At 42.6% G+C, this 20,794-nt stretch overlaps 8 protein-coding genes, 2 non-coding genes and 1 pseudogene across 10 annotated transcripts; 3 read left to right on the top strand and 8 right to left on the bottom strand.

Moving 5' to 3' along the window:
- The first annotated feature begins 575 nt into the window (after positions 1-575).
- Positions 576-3,622, top strand: LOC17889112 (beta-fructofuranosidase, insoluble isoenzyme CWINV4). The gene is made up of 6 exons (XM_023783921.1): positions 576-849; positions 1,470-1,478; positions 1,582-2,441; positions 2,539-2,945; positions 3,039-3,153; positions 3,245-3,622. Exons 1-6 carry the CDS (start codon positions 663-665, stop codon positions 3,437-3,439), a joined length of 1,773 nt encoding a protein of 590 aa, XP_023639689.1. The 5' UTR covers positions 576-662; the 3' UTR covers positions 3,440-3,622.
- Positions 3,623-4,080: 458 nt separating this feature from the next.
- Positions 4,081-4,672, top strand: LOC17890410 (probable calcium-binding protein CML32). The gene has a single exon (XM_006295458.2). The coding sequence runs from the start codon at positions 4,132-4,134 to the stop codon at positions 4,564-4,566; it is 435 nt and encodes a 144-aa protein (XP_006295520.1). The 5' UTR covers positions 4,081-4,131; the 3' UTR covers positions 4,567-4,672.
- A 248-nt stretch (positions 4,673-4,920) lies between these two features.
- LOC17889994 (ubiquitin-60S ribosomal protein L40) lies at positions 4,921-5,983 on the bottom strand. Its single transcript, XM_006295172.2, has 4 exons — positions 5,830-5,983; positions 5,664-5,750; positions 5,440-5,542; positions 4,921-5,172 (listed from the first exon to the last, which is right to left on the bottom strand). The coding sequence occupies exons 1-4, from the start codon at positions 5,930-5,932 to the stop codon at positions 5,079-5,081; spliced, it is 387 nt and encodes a 128-aa protein (XP_006295234.1). The 5' UTR covers positions 5,933-5,983; the 3' UTR covers positions 4,921-5,078.
- A 697-nt stretch (positions 5,984-6,680) lies between these two features.
- On the bottom strand, positions 6,681-8,186 carry LOC17889355 (40S ribosomal protein S14-2). The gene is made up of 6 exons (XM_006295112.2): positions 8,069-8,186; positions 7,621-7,743; positions 7,490-7,535; positions 7,225-7,310; positions 6,993-7,122; positions 6,681-6,916 (listed from the first exon to the last, which is right to left on the bottom strand). Exons 1-6 carry the CDS (start codon positions 8,069-8,071, stop codon positions 6,849-6,851), a joined length of 456 nt encoding a protein of 151 aa, XP_006295174.1. The 5' UTR covers positions 8,072-8,186; the 3' UTR covers positions 6,681-6,848.
- Positions 8,187-8,343: 157 nt separating this feature from the next.
- On the bottom strand, positions 8,344-8,423 carry TRNAL-UAG. The gene has a single exon. It is a non-coding gene; the product is annotated as a tRNA-Leu (tRNA).
- A 66-nt stretch (positions 8,424-8,489) lies between these two features.
- On the bottom strand, positions 8,490-9,438 carry LOC17889751. Its single transcript, XM_006295465.2, has 3 exons — positions 9,133-9,438; positions 8,940-8,993; positions 8,490-8,854 (listed from the first exon to the last, which is right to left on the bottom strand). Exons 1-3 carry the CDS (start codon positions 9,403-9,405, stop codon positions 8,618-8,620), a joined length of 564 nt encoding a protein of 187 aa, XP_006295527.1. The 5' UTR covers positions 9,406-9,438; the 3' UTR covers positions 8,490-8,617.
- On the bottom strand, positions 9,037-9,110 carry TRNAN-GUU. Its single transcript has one exon. It is a non-coding gene; the product is annotated as a tRNA-Asn (tRNA).
- A 167-nt stretch (positions 9,439-9,605) lies between the features above and the next one.
- Positions 9,606-11,339, bottom strand: LOC17888435 (peptidyl-prolyl cis-trans isomerase CYP18-2). Its single transcript, XM_006296219.2, has 6 exons — positions 11,205-11,339; positions 10,882-10,977; positions 10,729-10,790; positions 10,130-10,263; positions 9,920-10,004; positions 9,606-9,822 (listed from the first exon to the last, which is right to left on the bottom strand). The coding sequence occupies exons 1-6, from the start codon at positions 11,274-11,276 to the stop codon at positions 9,777-9,779; spliced, it is 495 nt and encodes a 164-aa protein (XP_006296281.1). The 5' UTR covers positions 11,277-11,339; the 3' UTR covers positions 9,606-9,776.
- A 703-nt stretch (positions 11,340-12,042) lies between these two features.
- On the bottom strand, positions 12,043-13,235 carry LOC17887571 (glycine-rich protein DOT1). Its single transcript, XM_023784252.1, has one exon. It carries the CDS (start codon positions 13,178-13,180, stop codon positions 12,320-12,322), a length of 861 nt encoding a protein of 286 aa, XP_023640020.1. The 5' UTR covers positions 13,181-13,235; the 3' UTR covers positions 12,043-12,319.
- A 1,322-nt stretch (positions 13,236-14,557) lies between these two features.
- LOC111831104 lies at positions 14,558-16,941 on the top strand. Its single transcript, XM_023784636.1, has 5 exons — positions 14,558-14,775; positions 14,984-15,126; positions 15,214-15,774; positions 15,854-15,981; positions 16,051-16,941. The coding sequence occupies exons 1-5, from the start codon at positions 14,558-14,560 to the stop codon at positions 16,939-16,941; spliced, it is 1,941 nt and encodes a 646-aa protein (XP_023640404.1).
- Positions 16,942-17,275: 334 nt separating this feature from the next.
- Positions 17,276-20,574, bottom strand: LOC111831103 (annotated as a pseudogene).
- Positions 20,575-20,794: the final 220 nt, after the last annotated feature.

Raw genomic sequence — 20,794 nt, 5'->3', positions numbered from 1 at the left:
TTTGGGCAATTTTTTTGTAACAGAAATAATTAATAACAAAAATTATCTGAAATATACATATAACCACGTTACATTTTTTAAAAGATACTATAAAAACATTTCACTAAAAATTATTCAATCCTAGTAAATAAGATTTTGTTAGAATTGTTTTGCTTCAAATATATATACAAGCTATAACTTGAGCAACAAATCATCAAAGAAGTTATAAAAACCTAATGGATTAATACATATTTCAATTAAACACTTTAATTAAAACATCAGTAAATTATGGACGATTTTTTTTTTCTTTCTAAAACCTTATTTAATTTTTTTTTTTACAATTACATAGAGTCCTAGATATAAGGAACTAAACTGCCGACCAAAAAAAAAAATTCAGGATCAACTAAAAAATAATAATCAAACTATCAAAAAGCAACCAGATTTAATTTCTCTAATAATAGTACGTAAGAGTAAAACTCTCTAGATCAGATTAACATTATCTGAAAAATTATCTACTTTTCGATTATCTTGTTCCTCCTATTTCTCCTCTATATAAACATTATACAACAAACTACATTTGCACTCATCACATTCTCTCCTTCTTCACGTTAATACTGAACGCCCAAAAAACCAAAAGAACATAACAAACACCACTCATCAGATCTTGAGTCTTTTACAGATCAATGAGTGTTTCAAATATGGTTTATGTGTTGTTATTGCTTGTATTAATCAATTTAAGCAATAATAACATCAAAAGAATAGACGCATTTCATCAGATTTATGAAAAATTGCAATCTGAATCAGTCGAGTCAGTGAATCATCTCCATAGACCTGGTTTTCACTTTCAGCCTCCGAAGCATTGGATTAACGGTACATCTAATACTCTCCTTGTCTCTTAGAAATATTTTGCTTCTTGTTTAAATGATTTTGGTTTTGATCGATATTTAGTTTTTTTTCTCATTATCTGTTAATCTTATAATTCTGAAATGAGAGTTGATCTCCTCTTCAAATCCATTTTCAGTGAAAGAAACATTATATAAACCATTTTTCAAAGAACAAATAATTACAACGTAACTTCTTCCCCGATCTAGACGCAGAAGAGAAAAGAAAAAAAATTAACTTATCCGTTCCTTAATACCATTTTATACGTTCTATAGGTTTCTTGACAACTTACCCTTAGTAAAGTTTTTAGGTTAGATTATACGTTTTAGGTTGTAGTCAATATTTATGCTGATATGAGAGATCGACCGTGATCGAGTAATAAATAGAAAGGATACGGTACTTCGTATTTTGCTACACACCTTATAACCTTTCTATTCACGGTTTCTTAATTTCATCGTCAACTACCAAAATACTTTCATGTGATACATTCTTTTTCGTATCCTCTCGAATGCTCTTTTCTTATCCTATTTTCATCGAAATCATATTAAACTAATTAACCTCGTTTTTCATTTGTTTCCATGTGGCATTCTTCTCGACAATCCTCGTAGATCCAAATGGTGAGTTTATCATAATTATGTTTTTACGTACTCTATTACATAGTAGTACTTATACATAGTTATATATCGTGAGATTAGTCTAATTTGTGGTTTTTGGAAACAGGTCCAGTATACTACAAAGGTTTGTACCATCTCTTTTACCAATACAACACCAAAGGTGCGGTTTGGGGTAATATTATATGGGCTCATTCGGTTTCCAAAGACTTGGTTAATTGGGTGGCTCTTGAACCGGCCATCCATCCCTCAAAATGGTTCGACATAGGAGGTACATGGTCCGGTTCAATCACAATTGTACCAGGAAAAGGACCGATTATTCTCTATACCGGTGTTAACCAGAACGGAACTCAGCTGCAAAACTACGCTATCCCGAATGACCCTTCAGACCCATACCTAAGGAAATGGATTAAACCGGACGATAACCCGATCGTAATGCCAGACTATACCATGAACGGTTCAGCATTCCGCGACCCGACCACGGCTTGGTTCTCCAAAGACGGGTATTGGAGAACCGTCGTGGGGTCAAGAAGAAAGCATAGAGGAATAGCTTATATCTACCGAAGCCGAGATTTCAAGCATTGGGTCAAAGCTAAGCACCCGGTTCACTCCAAACAGTCAACCGGTATGTGGGAATGTCCTGATTTCTTCCCGGTTTCCGTAACCGATTTCGAAAACGGTTTGGACTTGGATTACACCGGTGTAAACACCAAGCATGTGTTGAAGGTTAGCTTGGACATAACCCGGTACGAGTATTACACGCTTGGTAAATACGATTCTAAGAAGGATCGATACATACCGGATGGTAATACTCCCGATGGTTGGGACGGTTTAAGATTCGATTACGGTAATTTCTACGCATCTAAGACATTCTTTGACTACAAAAAGAACAGAAGAGTCTTATGGGGTTGGGCTAATGAATCAGACACCGTTGAAGATGATATTATGAAGGGTTGGGCTGGTATTCAGGTATATCTTATAATTAATTACGTAATTAAACTCATAATTTTATGTTTTACGATCAAATTTTCATGATAATAACTTAATATAACGAAATGATATATAGTTAATTCCAAGAACGGTGCTTCTTGACTCAAACAAGAAGCAATTAGTGTTTTGGCCTGTTGAAGAGATAGAATCATTGAGAGGCAATTACATTCGAATGAACAACCGTAACCTCAAGATGGGTCAACGCATAGAAGTTAAAGGAATCACTCCTGCTCAGGCTGATGTGGAAGTGACGTTCTACGTCGGAAGTCTAGAGAAAGCTGAGATATTCGACCCTAGCTTCACGCTCAAACCTTTTGAGTTGTGTAAGATTAAAGGTTCAAACGTGACAGGTGGTGTAGGACCTTTTGGTCTGATCACATTAGCAACTCCTGATTTGGAAGAGTACACTCCTGTCTACTTTAGGGTCTTCAAAGACACTTCAACTCATAAACCTAAAGTTCTCATGTGCTCCGATGCTAGACCGTACGTTTCCATGCATGATCTCTCTATTTGCTTAATAATATGCCAGGCTTTTCATTTGACTAATAATGAGAATTAACATTAAATTTCCTATAGTTCGTCGTTGAAGCAAGACAAGGGTCCACTCCCAAAGGATAGGATGTATAAACCATCGTTTGCTGGTTTTGTGGATGTTGATATGGCTGATGGAAGGATCTCTCTAAGGAGTTTGGTACGTAAAAAAGACGAAAGTTAAGTTGATATTTTTTGATTGTTTATCTATCTTATGTAACGTCACATAAATTGGAATTTCAATGTTACAGATTGATCATTCGGTAGTAGAGAGCTTTGGAGCTCTAGGGAAGACGGTGATAACGTCAAGAGTGTATCCAGTGAAAGCCGTACAAGAGAATGCACATTTGTATGTGTTTAACAATGGAACTCAGACTGTGACCATAGAGAGTCTCAATGCTTGGAACATGCAACGTCCTCTCCAGATGAATAATGGAGATCTTTAATTTACCTACTCTCTATAATTTAGCTAGATACTGTGAGATTTAGGAAGAAAAAACAAAACATTGGGATTTTATGTTTTATATGATCCTTTGGTTTGCGCATGTTCATACTTTTACGTATGGACACTTGTACCTTTTATGTCTCAAATAATAACTCAATAAAAATTAATTTCAGAAAGCGAAAAATCAAGAACAGTCGTTAGTTATCATTGATCAGATTTTACTGATAATCTTTCTAACATCGACTGAAACACGCATGTTTGTGTCAAAACACAAGAGATGTGTGTCTTTTAAACTCAAAATATAACCTAAGTGAGCTTCACGTGAAAAAGAGATCTTCTTCTTTAGTCTACTTACTTGTACGTGACTGAAACGAAACCTGGTTTAATCCCCTTGGGCAGATGAGCATAATACATAACATCAAGATAAGTCTGAAACTTAACAAAGGAGAAAAATAAGGAAATTTTGCAGTTTTTTTTTTTTTCGCTTTCCAAATTTTTTTAGAAAATAGAAGTATTACAAAAAAAAAAGTTAAATAAAAAGGAAATTACATGCCAAATCCAAATCATTATAGGAATCTCAACCATGTCAATTATCTCTATAAATACAGATATTGGGGTTTCAATATCTCACACACACACACACACACACAAGTTTACACCTATAGCCATATTACTTACTATTGCTAAAAAAACATGTCTGTGGCACAGATTTTCGAGAGAGTGGACAAAAACAAAGACGGAAAAATTTCATGGGACGAATTCGCAGAAGCTATTCGCGTTTTCTCTCCTAAAATAACATCCGAAGAAATCGATAAGATGTTCAGGGAGCTAGACATTGACGGTGATAACGAAATCGACGCGGTGGAGTTCGCTTCATGCTTGATGCTTAACAATGGAGAAAAGGAAGACGAAGAAGTTGTTATGAAAGAAGCATTCGATTTGTATGATATTGATCGTGATGGAAAGATATCAGCAAGCGAGATTCATGTGGTATTGAAGCGTCTTGGAGAAAAGCATACAATGGATGAATGTGTTATGATGGTTCGAGCGGTTGATAAAGACGGTGATGGTTTTGTGGATTTTGAAGAGTTTAAGACTATGATGACTTCTACCAAGAAGTCACTATGATCTTTTTATTCAATATTTTCTTAATGTTCTTTTTGGTTTTGTTTTGTTTGAGTTTTTTACAAATAAATTTGATATGATAATCAAAGTTTTCCCAATTATCAATGAATTATTTTGTTTGAATTTCTATATCCCTTCTAACTAGAATAAGATTCTTTTAATAAAACAGTTATTGGACGATAGGAAGAAAATTTTGGGAATTTCTAGGTTTATGATCCCTTTGGTTGTGCATTATGCATTGGACTCTCTTGTTCAGTTGCACCTTCTGTCTTTTAACCACTAAACAACTTTTGATGTTTGTTAAACTATTTAAAATCCATAAATGCTCTTTAGGAGAATTATACTTGAGACAGCAGATTGAAGAAACATAGCAGAGACTTTGGCAAGAAAATCAGTTTTACTAATAATAATCTTGGAATCAAAATTAACTGAAACAAGATTGGTCTCAGAACAATAGAGATGCGTCTTCTCCCAAGGGAAACACAAAAATATAACATAAAAAAGGTGAAAACAGATCACTTGATCTTCTTCTTTGGCCTCAACTGGTTACTGTGGCCACACTTCTTCTTCCTGCAGTTGACAGCCCTTGGGTGCAGACGAGCATAACATCTACACCAAGAAGTCAACTCATATTCATGAGACACAACACTTGAGTTACATCAAAACACTGATCACAGAGTAATAGTTGATATGAGGATTAAGGATAGCTCAACAAAACGATCAATACATTATTCACCCGATTCAGCTAAGTTATTCATGTCACAGAGAATATGACATGACATAGTCTAACCGATTCAGCTAAGTTAATTCCATAAGGTTACTCATTATACAGAACTATAATCATCAGACTTAAAAAGAGGGATTAAAAAGGCTTACTTGCGACAGATCATCTTGTCTTGGTTATACTTACGAGCCAAAGCCATCAAAGAAGGCTCAATGATACCTCCCCTAAGCCTCAGAACGAGATGCAGAGTAGACTCTGTTCACAAACCAAAACGATAATTTAAAATCAACAAACACTTGCAGCTAAACTAATTACATTTCCCAGAAGTAAAAATAAACTAAAACGACAACACAAGAGTAAGAATTCAGAAACAAACCTTTCTGGATGTTGTAGTCAGCCAAAGTACGACCATCCTCGAGCTGTTTCCCGGCGAAGATCAACCTCTGCTGGTCCGGAGGGATACCTGAAACAAAGCTACTCGATAAGAGATTATAATTTCAAATTACAAAAAAAAAAAGCTAGAGCCAGTGACGTTACTATACCTTCTTTGTCCTGGATCTTGGCTTTGACATTGTCGATGGTGTCACTGCTCTCGACCTCGAGGGTGATGGTTTTCCCAGTTAGTGTTTTCACGAAGATCTGCATCTTTGCACGTTTGTCTCCTTCGCCTCGCCGGAAGTTTCAAAACGGCGCAACAAGTGTTAAAGAATGATACTTTATACTTTCTCCATTTCTAGGGTTTTGTGTTTAATTTGTTTGTTAAACTGATGGGCCTTTATTCCAAAGCCCATTATATTATTATATGTACATCTCGACGTTCCTTATCGTATCGTATATGATGAACCAAGACCAAGTTCTCACTTATGCTTTAATCGTTTACAGTTTACACCACATTTGATTGAACTGCAATTCTCGTGTCCTTGAGTTTCGTTCCATCAATCTTGGTGCTTTACTTCAGTCCTGTGTTCTGTGAACTGGCCATGGGGTTTTTATTAGGTGTGATTTAGGGAATGAGGACAAAACACACCCTTTTTAAAAAGTTTCCTACCGAATCTCGTAGTCATGTAATAATATTATTAAGTGGAGCAAATCGATGTTCCAAACCTTTGTTTCGCAAATGAATTGCCATTCAATCTAAAGGCACATCTAACATGCAATTTTACTTCCAGTTTCCCCTCATAAAGTCAGAGAGTGCAATTTCACGATTTTTTTTCTGGATACAGTTGTACAAAACGCTCACCAATTCTATTAGTTAAGCTAATATCTTCATAATTATCATCGAGGCGAAAAGACAACAAAAGCAAAAAATTTGTTTGAATCAGAAACATGGAACCTAAAAGACTAATATCTGGTGAGGTAATGACTATTCATCGAATCAGAAGCCAAAAACTAATGTTTCGCAATGCAATAGACTCATCATATTAGAAAGAAATGTTGATCAAATTAACAAAATCATTCAACTCCAAAACACTTCCACAATCTAACAAACTCCAAACAAATAGTTCTGACAAAATGAAAACAAATGGAGCTAAATAAAAGACATCCCATAAGCCCCAAACACTTAGAGCCTTCTTCCTCTTCTACCACCCTTTCGGCGGGTGCTGTCTGTTGGGATGGGAGTAACATCCTCTGCAACAGCAAGCAAAATGTTAGAAATGATCAAGAAACATTACAGTTGTCAATAGTTGGAGGTTACGAAGCATACCAATACGGCCTATTTTCATGCCAGAACGAGCAAGGGCTCGAAGAGCGGACTGGGCTCCCGGACCAGGTGTCTTGGTCTTGTTACCACCTGTGGCACGGAGCTTCACATGTATGGCGGTGATTCCAAGTTCCTGTGTTTTGGATAGTAGTTAACAAAACAGTTAAATTAATGAACAATGTGGGAATTTTAGTTTACAAATGAATATCTAAAGATCATATATAAGGTTAAGTACCTTGCATCGCTGAGCAACATCTTGAGCAGCAAGCATAGCTGCATAAGGTGAGGACTCATCTCTGTCAGCTTTCACCTTCATTCCACCTAACCAAAAACAAAAGAGAATAGTTACTCATTTGAATTCAAGAATACAGCCACCTCCATAAAGAAATCAAGTGACTACTCAAAAGGTTGGAAAACAAGAGAAGTCGAGAGGCTAAATAACATCATCTAAGTTCTTAATTCATCATAGGTAGGACCTATTAAGAATCACTGATGCTTACCAGTGATACGGACAAGAGTTTCACGTCCAGACAAATCAGTAACATGCTGCAAATTGAAGATACATCATATGTCAGCTTCGCATAACATAAATGATAAATGGAATACTCAAATCTTATCAGAATAAACTCACAATGAAAGTGTCGTTGAATGAAGCAAAAATGTGGACAACTCCAAAAACTTGCTCTCCGTCACGAACACTAGGTCCAAGAGTCACAGTCTCAACCTTAGGCTCCTTGGTCTTTCTCTTTGACGACTATACAAAACATACATAACAGACAATTACATTACCTTGCTACAATTACATTATCTATTATATCAATTCAAATTGAACTAATTGGTAATCAAAACATATTGGCAATTTTGAGATCACAGGCCTAAGCAATAAACAACATCATTTGCTTACTAATCTAATCAATGAACAGAGTCAGGATCAAAAGCAAAGAAAGGATAAATATTTTCTAAACTGCAAATGACACGAAAATCAAGCATTGGAAAATCGTAAATCGACATTTGTGTAATCTCAAATCAAACTGGGTAACTCTGAGAAAAGAGGAAAGCGTTACAAGGACGAAGCTTACCATGGTTAACAAGAATAGATCGAGTTTGAGGAAAAAAGAGGCTCCTGGTCCTGTAGTTCCGCCTACACACAGAGTTTGGCTAGAGAGAAACGAAGATCGTATCAGAAATCGAATTTATATTAGGGTTTATGTCTCCAGAAGGATATCGCGAGCCCTGCGTTTAGGGTTTCAAAATATATATTGGGCCGAATCTTCCTTGTTGGATTAAGCCCATGTTGATTTATACGACGCCGTCCTTTCATATATTACTTGGCAAAATAAATTTAAAAAGATTATGACAACTGTGGGATTTGAACCCACGCCCTTTCGGACCAGAGCCTAAATCTGGCGCCTTAGACCACTCGGCCAAATTGTCAGTTGTTGTTAGTCTTGTAACATAATTGTATAAACCCTTTATTTACTATTGTTTTCACTTTGTATATCAAACTGTAAAATACTATTTGTATACCAACCAGAGTGATGTTTTTGATAGGCAGTAAAACGAAAAAAAGAAGCTAGAAAGACATAAAGAAAACAGAAATCTCAATTTCATTGTGAGATAGTCAGATTTTAGGCGACTCGAGCAATCTCAACAGCTCTTTTCAAGGCTCCTAAGAGGCTTCTCATGATTCTCTCTTCTCCCGGAGGTGCCTTGTCTTTCTTCCGGCCATGACGCGTCGCTTGGAACACCAAACCATCCGCTGTGGTTTGGTAGACCAAACAGTCTATGTAAACCGGAACATCGGTCTTGCCTTCATCCTCCATCACGATGAATCCTAACCTTGCTCCTCCACTTATTCTATCCACCTAATATGATCCAGAGCCAGATTCATCACATTTTGTTTATAGATTTAGATCAATCGCAAATAAATATAGGAAACAATTTAATTACCTTGAGAGGAACAGGAAGAGGCAGATTGGCTCCTTGGCAAAGACTATTCGCCCACTGTTGTAAATTACACAAAAGAAGAATATTAAAAAAAGTGATCCGCTAGAAGGAGGGGTCGAACCTCCGACCTTGTGGTTAACAGCCACACGCTCTAACCAACTGAGCTATTCCAGCTTTTGCATGTCTTTGAAATTACCTGAAAAAGAAGAGTTTCGAATCTCGCGATATCTGTGTTCCCCGGAAGCTTCATTGTCCCCAGAGATACTCCGTCTCCTTCCCCCGCCCTGACGCCTCCGTTTCCCGGCGAAGCATTTGCTACAACTGACCTCTTGATTTGCCGGCGTCCCGCTGCCCCGTTCGTCGGAACTCCGTGAAGCAGGGACGGAATTGAGGGACGGCGATGGATTCTAGCCGGAGATCGGACTGTTACCGGTGGCGGAACGAAGAGAGTCGCTGCTGCGAAAGCCATTTTCGTATGTTGTCCCGTCTTCACATAGTGAAAGATAGCTTTTTAGAGGATGTGAGCTGAAAGAAACATTATAAAACTTGGTGACGTGCTCTTTTCTTGGCCGTTGATTGTCCAAAGAGACATTGTAAAATCGATACTAATATGCGGAGATATTTAGGATTTATTATAAGATTTGATGGGAACGGAACGAGAGGCAAGAATTAGAAGATGAAATAAACGGATTCAAATCCATCTTTTATAATCAAAGTAGAGTCAAAACTTTGACCAAAACCAGTCTACAATAGTATCAAGGATCAGTAGAGTGTTACAGTTCTTCATGTCATAAACGTTTCACTGATGCTTCTGCGCTCCTCACCAAAGACTCGTCTTCCCTAATCGACCACTTTGGTTCTTAGAATCTTCACTTCATGGATTGGCCTGAAATTTGAGAATAGAAAAGAGATTTTCTTGGATTACTCGATTTTTTTTCAATGTGTCAAATCTTGATGTTTCTGAATGAGTAAGTAAATTTTACCTGTCAGTGTTATCGGTTTGGACACTACCGAGCCTCTTGATCACCTCCATACCTCGGCACACTCTGCCAAAGATTGTGTGCTTTCCTGGAACGTGCATTGAAATGTTTCAAGACAATAGAACAATAGTAAGTAACTGTCTCTTAGTAAACGTGGAAAAATATCTCAATTCTTAAAACATCAAAGCAAGTTTCAGAGGTGAATGTGTTTACCATCCAAGGACGGTGCTGGTGCTAAAGTGATGAAGAACTGACTCCCATTTGTATTGGGACCAGCATTTGCCATTGATAAGATTCCAGCTCCAGTGTGCTTCAAGTCTGGCTTTATCTCGTCCTCAAACTTAGAACTGGGGAAACGGAACAAAGCAAAAAAAAACCATAAGAACAATAGACGACATGAAAATAGCCTACAAAGTAGAAAACTTTTGTGTTTCAAGCTTCTTGAACACATCAGTGGACCAAAAGCAAGAGTGAAACAGACTATAAATCGAGTAACTAGAGCTCCCAGTTTACAATTTGACACTGTCAGTATCAACCAACTGGGTGCTTTCAGAACCTTGTGGGAGTCGACTATAAACCATGTTAAGAAGTTATGAGTATTGTATTGCGCAATTTCAAAAACGCAATCAGTCTTGAGTGAAGATCAAACTAAAAGGAAACTAAATGTCACTTGCTTAATGTAATGCTACTTTACTATAACTTTCTTCAAGATTTGATTTAATCTCCCAAACCAAAATTACAGAGATTAGCCATATCTATATCCAATTTCGTTTACTAACACAACCAGCAAAGCTAAAGATTGAAACACGCACCCATAAATGGATTGACCACCTCTTCCAGTTCCTGTAGGATCTCCACCTTGCACAATGAAATCCTGAAACAAATCAATAGCAAAATCCCTTAGAACTTCATCACAGTGATGATCTCAGTACGCACTATATTAGATAAGAAAACAGAAATCAAACCTTGATGATTCTGTGAAACAGAACGTTATCATAGTAACCTCTCCGGGATAGCTCAACGAAGTTCCGGCAAGTTCTCGGGGAGTGTTTGTAATACATCTGAGGAAATTGACAATTAAATCAAAAACATTGTAAACCCTAAAACCCCTAAAACCTTCACGAGTAGAAGCTCGATTCGAGTAGAATGCAATCAGAATGAAGAAAATATATAAGAAATCTAGATCTCAAGTTCATGTGAGCTCTGTATATGAATGTAATCGCCGGAAGTTGTTTTTTCCGCTAATTCGATAGCTAAAAAGGAGAAAAATAAGAAGAAAGAGAGGTACCTCGACGGTGAAGGGACCCATGGAGGTCTCCAGCGTAACCTCCGGCGGACTTCCTTCAGGTCTCGCCGACATTATTCAGAGATGGCGGAAGGTCTAGAGAGAGAGAAGTGTCTCGTCGGAGATCGAAGCAGACAAAGGTACGCGTCGCTTACTCGAAACTCAAAAAGTATATTTTTTCGGGTCGGATCTGATTCTGTCTTAATTGGGTCGGTCAACCCGAATTTTATAACATGTTTTGGGCCTAGAGCAGTCCATTGTGTTGTGCAGTAAATCTTTTTCCATCATTGTGTATTCTATCAATGATTGACTATCCCAATTTGTAGTATGCAAGTACGATCACAAATTCACAATCTCCATGAAGAAGAAGTGCTCATGCATTCTTCTAGTCAAGTTTATTTTCCATGATTTGAAGAAGATTTAACACTCAAAGAGTTACGTCGGCATGTTAATATTCACCCAACTCGATGCCACTTAAATTTTCCTGCAACTGCAACAGAAAACAAATTGTATTGGATACAATTATACAAGCTTCACACTGATGTTCCCATGTTGACGTAGTTGGACTTAGGAACATGCAGATGAATCATAATTTAGTTCATGACTTCTAGTTCTGATTTATCTCATCGCTTACGACGCTTACTAAAAGATTCAAATAAAAATTTAGATATCTGTTTTTTTTTTTTAATTATTATGTTTGCTTATCATTGATATGTAAACATAAGTTAGATCACTTTTGGGTTTGACTCCTCCATTACAAAATTTGTATTTTCTGTAGGAATCTTTAATGTTAAAACTCTGACTTCTACATACGGCTATGTAACAATCCAGATATATGTAATGACCGGGTAACTCAGATGTACATATATTGTTGAACTTATGAGTTGACAACAACTACTATATATGATTCTCCTTTTATAAAACTTGACACACACGATACGAAGTAGCTTACAACATGGATACAATTTTATAACTTCAGCAATAGCCGCCTTTTTACGGCTTATTTATACAAAATATTAGTCTATTTATTGCCCCATATATATATTGAAACTTTGTAGTCTCTTACGAGAAATGTCGACACTTCACTCAATTACACGATCCATGTAAGATATTAATCTTCATGGTGCATAGCCACCGCTGCCTTCTCCTCCACCAGCACCCCCACCGTGACCATATCCAGAAGCTGCAGCATAACCTCCACCGCCTCCTCCTCCACCTCCTGCACCACCACCGCCTCCTCCTCCGCCACCATGTCCACCTGCTCCTGCACCACCACCATATCCCTCTCCAGCTCCACCCCCTGCTCCATAACCACCACCGTGAGCTCCTCCTTCGCCAGAACCCCCTCCTCCTCCGCCACCATTTCCACCGCCTCCACCATGTCCACCGGCACCCGCACCTCCCCCTCCATACCCTCCTCCAGCACCACCTCCTTGTCCACCACCATACCCTCCACCATGTGCACCACCCCCTCCTCCCCCACCCCCGGCTCCGCTTCCTCCTCCTCCACCATGCCCACCAGCTTCTCCGCCTCCGTATCCAGCTCCACCACCTTCACCGCTTCCACCTCCGTAGCCTCCTCCAGGACCACCACCTCCTCCTCCCCCAGCACCGTGTCCACCGCCTCCTCCTCCACCAATATGTCCACCGCCATACCCACCAGCTCCTCCACCTTCACCACCCCCACCTCCGTAACCAGATCCTCCTCCAGGACCACCCCCGCCACCTCCCCCAGCACCACCACCATGTCCACCGCCTCCACCTCCGCCAATACCTTCAGCTCCTCCGTAGCCAGCACCACCACCTTCTCCACCGCCACCACCAATACCAACACCAAGACCAGCACTTAAACCACTTTTCACACCATAGGCAGCGACTTCAGCCTCGGATTCAGAGAATGAGAGAAGTGATCGTCTAGCAGAACATAACCCTAAACCTATTAAGAAACATAGAAAGAAGAGACTTTTGTGATTACCCATATTTTCACTGATCTTTGCTCGTAATATTTAGTTGTGAGATGAGTTTGCTTGAGAATGTGTCCGTATTTATAGGCATTTTCATGAGACCCAACCGCGTTTGTTGCACATACGATGGATCTCATAATATTTCACTCGTTGAGCCCCACACCTAACCCTATCAATTTCATTTCATTATCTTATGTGCTTTTTATCTAGCTAGGAATGTCATGATTATGTGTAATTCTTTTATATACAACTACAAACGCTATTATAGGTTATATACTTATATATAGGTTTTAAACACTTAATTAGGTATATAATTATTTCACAATGCATATGGTGGAAAAACTATGGGAGTATGGGTTATATAGTTTTGCAGTGGTTACATAACTTACATTACTGATATAATAAGCGTTAAACATTTACGTACTTTAGATGTCTTCATATATATTTTTTTTGGTCGAAAGATGTCTTCATATATGAAATGGTATGTTTCACTACAAAATACAAAACTAGTCATCTGATCATGTGTATATATTATGATAGTACATTACTTTTTATATCAGATTCTAATATAGTGTTGTTACACATTGGCGACACTAAACATAAAGTATTAGACTAGATATGTGTGGGAGTGGGATCCACGAGCTGGAGACGGGATGAACTTTAGTGGGTTCCTGATCCCCTGTCCGAACTTGCGATAAGACTTGCCAAACGAGAGAAAATTGCTTTCAGTTTTATTCAGTATCTTTAGTCAAAAATCCGATCCCTTACACTTAGTTCTTTCCCCCTACTTATACTATTCTAACATACAATTAATGATCAGCGGGCTCCGCTCCGTAAATCACGCTTTCCTCATCAAGGCTCCGCTTGACCCGCTGATAGCCCGTTTCGATTCTCTTTTCGAACTCTCGATTTCTTGACAGCATACACCTATTGGGCCGGGATCAGCTCCTATAGTGGGCTTTGGCTAACAGCCCGGCAGCGAATCAGGCCGTTAGCCCGGAATGCCAATTCCGGTACCCACAGTAAGCCCCCCAAGTCTTTCGAAGTGATTCCGTTCGGGAGACTTTAATGCAGGATAATTAAAGAAACTCCGATTCCCGAGTTCGATATGATTGATTTGTATTTACTCGAGGTTGCCTTTTCGGATTACCGTGCCCCGGTTTTGCCGCTTCGGAATCCCTAGGCCGCCGGCTATAAAGGATGCGACCTTCTAGCTTCCCTAGGTAATCATTTGGTCGCAGCCGCCGAGTCTTTATAAAGGTAAAAATTTCTCTCCTTCGCTTTGTTTTACCTTTCGTCTTTCACTCTACTTTTCTCTGTCTATTCTTGGACGATCTCTCTCGCCGTATTTGCTCCTCTCCGCCTCGCCTTTGTTCAATTCTCAGTTTAGTCATGTCGCCGCCAAAGCAGACTTTGACGACCGGAGACGCTTCCCTTTCCGGCCAATTCGGCCCGCATCCCAGGTCGACGATCAAAGAAGAAGACCTGGTGCATATCAAGTTCCTCTGCGGCCTTCCGTCGGAGGCGGAACTTATCGCTCCGGGGCCTGATCTATCACCGGAAGACCCACCCCCTGGGTACTGCTGCGCCTACGAGATATTTTTCTCGAGGTGCGGCCTCTATTTTCCGTTGCCGGAACTGCTGGTGAAGGCGATGTTCGCACTCGGCATCACCCTTCCTCAGCTATGCCCTAATTTCGTCTGAACTATCCTCTGCCTCCAGACCCTAGCCGAGGAGCACGGCTACCTTATAACCTTCCAGGACATCCTCCACCCTTATACAATAAAGAGTGGCCGAATTAGGCACCTTTTACCTCAGTCCGCTAGCGGGGTTCCGGGTCTTCGATGACTTCCCGGAAAAGGACGAAGAATACCGAAGTGACTACTTCTTCTTCCCAGTAAACCGAGACACTTTCGGCGATCTACAAGAGTTGCTTGTTCCGCACTGGTCTCAGAAACCTGGTAGAACTGCGAGGAGATTAGCGAACTTTTTGTGATAATCTTAACAGCTCGGGATGCTAACTCGTTTTATGCTTTGTTTTTTTTTAGCTTCCCTCGACCGCGGGCTGCTGTCTCAAACCTTCGCGGACTATTTTACTACGTTCTGCGGTGCCGAGACCGCTTGGGACTCCTTCACCTGCCCCCGAGTCCGCGAGGCCGGTGCCCACATTCGCACCCGATTTCTCACTGTCTCTTCCCCGCAGTCCGCTCCCCCCAATATGAACTACCGCGAAGAGAGAGCTCATAAGAAAAAGATGGAGCTGAAAGAGAAGGAGCTGAAGAAGAAAATGGTTGCCGCGCTGGCGGATGCCAAGATGAAAAACTCTTCGAAGGAGAAGTCCTCTAGCTCGGTTGCTCCCCCAGAGGGCGGAGATCGGGAAGTGATTACACTTCCCGATAGCGACGTGAGCACCGAATCTCCCGCTGCTCGTCCAACTCCGGGAGATGGCCAGGCCAGTGAGCCGAAGAAACGGAAGGCTGCCGAACTTGCGCGCCCAGTACGTGCGAGCTCAAGGCTCCGTACCGAGGAGACCCCTGCCTCAAAAGGCTCTTTGCCTGCGACCCCGAGTCCTGTTGACCCGAAAGCGACCCCGAGGCGCGAACTTCCGGGTAAATTACCTGTTTAAGAGGCTCTTTGCCTTCTTTTTATCCAAACCACTTCGGTCTAACATTAATGCCCTATTTGCAGCTCCGCCGAAATCCCTAGCCGACATGATGCGGAGCTTCAGCCAACCTGGAGCTCGAGTTCCCGCCTTTAAGGACATGTCCACGACCAAACGGGAGGATTACTTCCGTTTTGTTGAGAAAGTTGGCGAGGTAAGCCTACTCTTTTGTTTCGCTAGTGCCAGCACCTGTACCTTTATAAACGTTTTCTATCCTTGGCAGATGTTGTTCGAGTTCAACAGCTCGGTGGCTCATTACGAAGAGCAACTCTTCGTCAGTCCCTCAGCCAGCGAGATAGGAGTTCTACAATCCCGGATCTCTGACCTCGAAAAGGAGGTAAAGAAGCTCAGGTCCTCGGAAGCTTCTAACCGTGCTGAAGTGGAGAAGGCGGTTAAGTTCAACAAGAGGCTTAGAACCGTTGAGGGTGACCTGCAGATCGCCGAGTCATCCCTGGAGACTTGCCAGGACAAGCTCCAATTGGCCGGTGAGCTATACCTAAAAGCGACCACTGTCGAAACAGAGGCGAGGCAAGAGCTTCAGGAGATCAAACTTCGGAACCAGCTTCTGGAAGCGGGTAACAGCTCCGAGATGGAGAGGGTAAGGAGAGAGGAGCGGAGGAAGACACGGGCTGAGCTTCGGAGCACGATCGATCAGATCGGGGCACATCTCTTGGAGCATGACCGTATGATTCCCCATGCTATCCGGGCTGCTGAGATCACCGCCAACCGAATGCTGGTGGAGGAGATCAAGAGGGGCGAGATCGCCGATCTGAAGGAGGAGCTTGAAACTCTGAAGGCTGACGAACTAACTGCCAACCTCGAGGCCGAAAAGGTAAAGAATTTATCCTTCGACCCTTCATCCTTCACCGCTTTACTAGCGGACACTCCCCCCGAACTCGGGCCGGATCCTGCTCCAACCACCCTGATGATTGAGGAACCCGCTAATGACCCCCCTGCTGTGCCGAACCAGGAACTGGAGGCGATCAAACCGGGCCTTAGCAAGGAGGTGCGCGAAATGTCCACCCCCGAGAGTGCTGGAGCTCTCGTAGGTGAAACGGCCGGCCTCTCGTCAGCTCGCTCCGGAGATCATACCGCGGATCCCGAACTCAATTAACTTTCTGCTGGGGTTGTGCTGGTCTTTGACCCCCCTTTTGTTTAAACTTTTTCTTATCGCTTTGCTTTTCATTAAGACAATACTTGAGTGTTTTTTTTTTTTTTTTTGACCACGGAGGTCACGCTCTTATGCTTTGATTTTTTGCTTAATTCGCTTTAATTTCAGCTATTGGTTATTGCTTACTTACTTTATTTTCAAGACATGGGAACTACTTTATTACCGTTTTTTTTAGAAATAAATATCGCTAGCTGGACTCGACAAACCGAGCTGCCTACGTACCCGACTAGGGATCAAGCGCACCGTAGTTCGGTTACAAATCATAAATGTATATTCCTTAAAAAGTGTGAAAAAGCTTAAGGTGCAAGGCATTCCACGATCTAGGTACTTGTTTCCCAGTCAGCTCTTCCAAGCGGAAAACTCCGCTACGCACCTCGGAAGTGATTCTATATGGACCTTCCCAATTTATGCCGAGTTTCCCGGCGTTAACCTCCTTTGTATTCTCATAAACCTTTCTTAACACAAGGTCGCCCACGTTGAGTTCGCGGTTCCTGACCCTTGAGTTATAATACTTTGCGATCGTGCTTTGGTAATGTTGTAGACGAAGCAGGGCTCGATCGCGCTTTTCATCGATAAATTCTAGGGCATCCCGAAGAGACTCTTCGTTCTCCTCGGGTATTTTGGGGTTCAGAGTTACCCGGACTCCTGGCACAGCGAGCTCCGCCGGAACTACTGCCTCCATCCCATATACTAGCGAAAAAGGGGTTTCATGCGTAGACCGTCGAGGTGTAGTCCGGATGGCCCACAACACGCCCTGCAACTCTTCGGCCCATCGCCCTTTATACGAATCCAGCCGTTTTTTCAAATTAGCCAAGATTACTTTATTCATAGCTTCGGCCTGCCCGTTCCCCTGCGGATAGCGAGGCGTGGACTTGCTCAACCGGATATTCCAATGGGCGCAAAAAGCTTCGAACTGCTTTGATACGAACTGTGATCCATTATCGGTTACAATTTCGTACAGAAGTCCGTGACAGCAAATCACGTCCCTCCACACGAACTGCTGGACCTGAGTGCTTGTTATAGCGGAGTATGCAGTCGCCTCCACCCATTTGGAGAAGTAGTCGGTAAGAACCAGTAGGAACCTTACTCCCCTCGTCGAGTTATGCAGTGGTCCTACTATATCCATCGAACACCTCATGAACGGGTACGGAGCCGAAATTGACGACATAAGTTCTGAAGGTAGGTGAATCGTGGGCGCATGCTTCTGGCATTTCTCACAACTCCTCGCATACTTCTCGCAATCCGCCTTCATCGTTGGCCAAAAGAAGCCATAACGCTTAACCTTGACCACCAGAATCCGGGCCCCCGAATGATCCCCATTAGGTCCATCATGGATTGCCCGCATTATTATCCTTGGTGACTCGCCGGCGACACAAGTTAAGTAAGGACCTCCGGTGCTGCGGCGAAGTAGACCCTCGTTGTGTATGCAAAACTTGGCCGATATGATCTTAACCTTCCGAGCTTGCCACTTATCCGAGGGGAGCTCGCCTTCCTTTAGGTAAGCAAGGATAGGAGCTCTCCAGTCCACTCCCTGGCTACCCGCAGGGGGCTCTGGCTCACCTCCAAATTTTTCCACCCCGGGCTCCTTACTACAAGGAGTTCGGGTACCTGGGGTTCCGGATGATACTTCGGACCTTCCCCACCTTCAGGGGAAGAAAGATCCATAGGGACTTAAGCGTCCCTCCGAACTCTGACGGTCCTGGTAGGGACAACGGGTCTCTCGGGCACCGCCTCTCCCTTATCAAGTCGGCGCTGCATCGACCTGGTAAGGATATTTACCTCACTCAAACAGACGCTGGGTCATTCCAGGACCTCCACGGGGATAATCCGAGTGAACATAGGGTCCGAAGTTGAAGCGAGGGACGCTAGCGAATCAGCAGCCGAGTTCTCGGCCCTCGGAATCTTCACCAGTTCGAAGTGCTCGAACCGCTTGGCTAATTCTTTTGCTGCGGCTAAGTAGGCCTCCATGCGCCCGTCCTTTGCCTCGTATTCACCCGAAAATTGACTTGCCACCAACTGTGAATCACAAAAAGCGCGGAGCTGCCGGACCCCGATCCCCGCGGCCAACCGGAGCCCAGCTAACAATGCTTCGTACTCAGCTTCGTTATTCGAGGCGTCGAATGCTAACCTAAACGACTGTTCAATCACCTCGCTAGAGGGTGCCCGTAACCTTACTCCGACACCGCTGCCGTGTTTAGACGAGGCTCCATCCACATGGAGGATCCATGGTCCTTCCACTTCCCCTTCTGCTTCGGCAATAGGCAATTCGACCAGGAAGTCGGCGAGCACCTGGGACTTAGCGGCAGTTCGAGCCCGGAACTCAAGATCATACTCGCTCAGTTCGATTGCCCACTTCGCCATTCTTCCAGACTGGCTTGGGCTATGGAGAATGGTCCTTAAGGGCTGTGAAGTTAGGATCACGACCGTGTGGGATTGGAAATACGGCCGAAACTTCCTAGCCGAGGTAACCACGGCAAGGGCCAACTTTTCCATCATGGGATAACGAGCTTCAGCTCCCGTGAAGATTTTACTTACATAAAACACTGGTCTCTGGTCCCCTCGCTCTTCCCGAACCAACACTCCACTAACGGCGTGATCCGACACCGCGACATAAAGAAAGAGGGGTTCTCCGAGCTCAGGTTTAGCGAGGACGGGGGGTTCAGATAAATACCGCTTTAGTTGCCCGAACGCCTCCTCACATTGCTCATCCCACCGGAAGCTCCTGTTGCCCTTCCGGAGAAGCTCGAAGAAAGGCAGACACTTGTCGTTGGACCTCGAGATGAACCTATTAAGTGCTGCGACTCTTCCATTCAGGCGCTGCACCTCGCGAAGGTTCCGTGGTGACGTCATTGACAAAAAGGCCTTAATTTGCCTCGGGTTCGCCTCTATCCCTCTTTCGGTCACAATGTAGCCTAAGAATTCCCCCGAAGGAACTGCGAAAGTGCACTTGGTGGGATTCAATTTCATACCGAACTTATTGAGGATCGCGAAGCAATCCTCGAGATGCCCGACGTGCTGATTGGAATTCATCGACTTCACCAGCATATCGTCAATGTACACCTCCATCGTTTTTCCTAATAACTCGGCGAACATCCTATTAACCAATCGCTGGTAGGTTGCCCCTGCGTTCTTTAATCCAAATGGTATTACTTTGTAGCAAAAGGTTCCCCGATCCGTAATAAAAGACGTCTTCTCCTGGTCATCAGGATGCATCATGATTTGATTATACCCCGAAAAGGCATCCATGAACGTGAGCAGTTCGTGCCCCGAAGTGGACTCCACCAGTCGGTCAATATGCGGGAGAGGGAAACTATCCTTGGGGCATGCCTTGTTTAGATCAGTAAAGTCAACACAAACCCGTGACCTGCCATTTTTCTTCTTAACTACCACCGTATTCGCCAACCATTCTGGGTACTGAACTTCCCGGATAAGTCCAGCTTCGAGTAAACGGTCCACCTCGGCATTTACCACGTCGGCCTGTTCTTTTCCCAATTTTCTACGCTTCTGCCGAACTGGCCTGAAGGCCGGGTCGACGTTGAGCTCGTGTGCTATCACGTTGGTATTGATACCAACCATTTCTTTCACCTCCCATGCGAAGGTTGACTTATTCCGGCGTAGGAAGCTAACCAACTCCTCTTTAACTTCCGGGGACAGACCCGCCCCAATTTTAACTTTTTGCTCGGGGAACAATTCATTCAACTCTATTTCCTCGTAGAGATCGCCGCTGAGCTTGACCTTCATCGGATTCTTGGCGCCCCCGAGCTGTGGTTGCTATTGGACCAATAGCTTATGTCCA

This window comes from Capsella rubella, unplaced genomic scaffold (assembly GCF_000375325.1).
Source record: "Capsella rubella cultivar Monte Gargano unplaced genomic scaffold, Caprub1_0 scaffold_4, whole genome shotgun sequence".
NCBI classification, from domain to species: Eukaryota; Viridiplantae; Streptophyta; class Magnoliopsida; order Brassicales; family Brassicaceae; genus Capsella; species Capsella rubella.
This window is presented reverse-complemented; position numbering and strand designations above follow the sequence as displayed.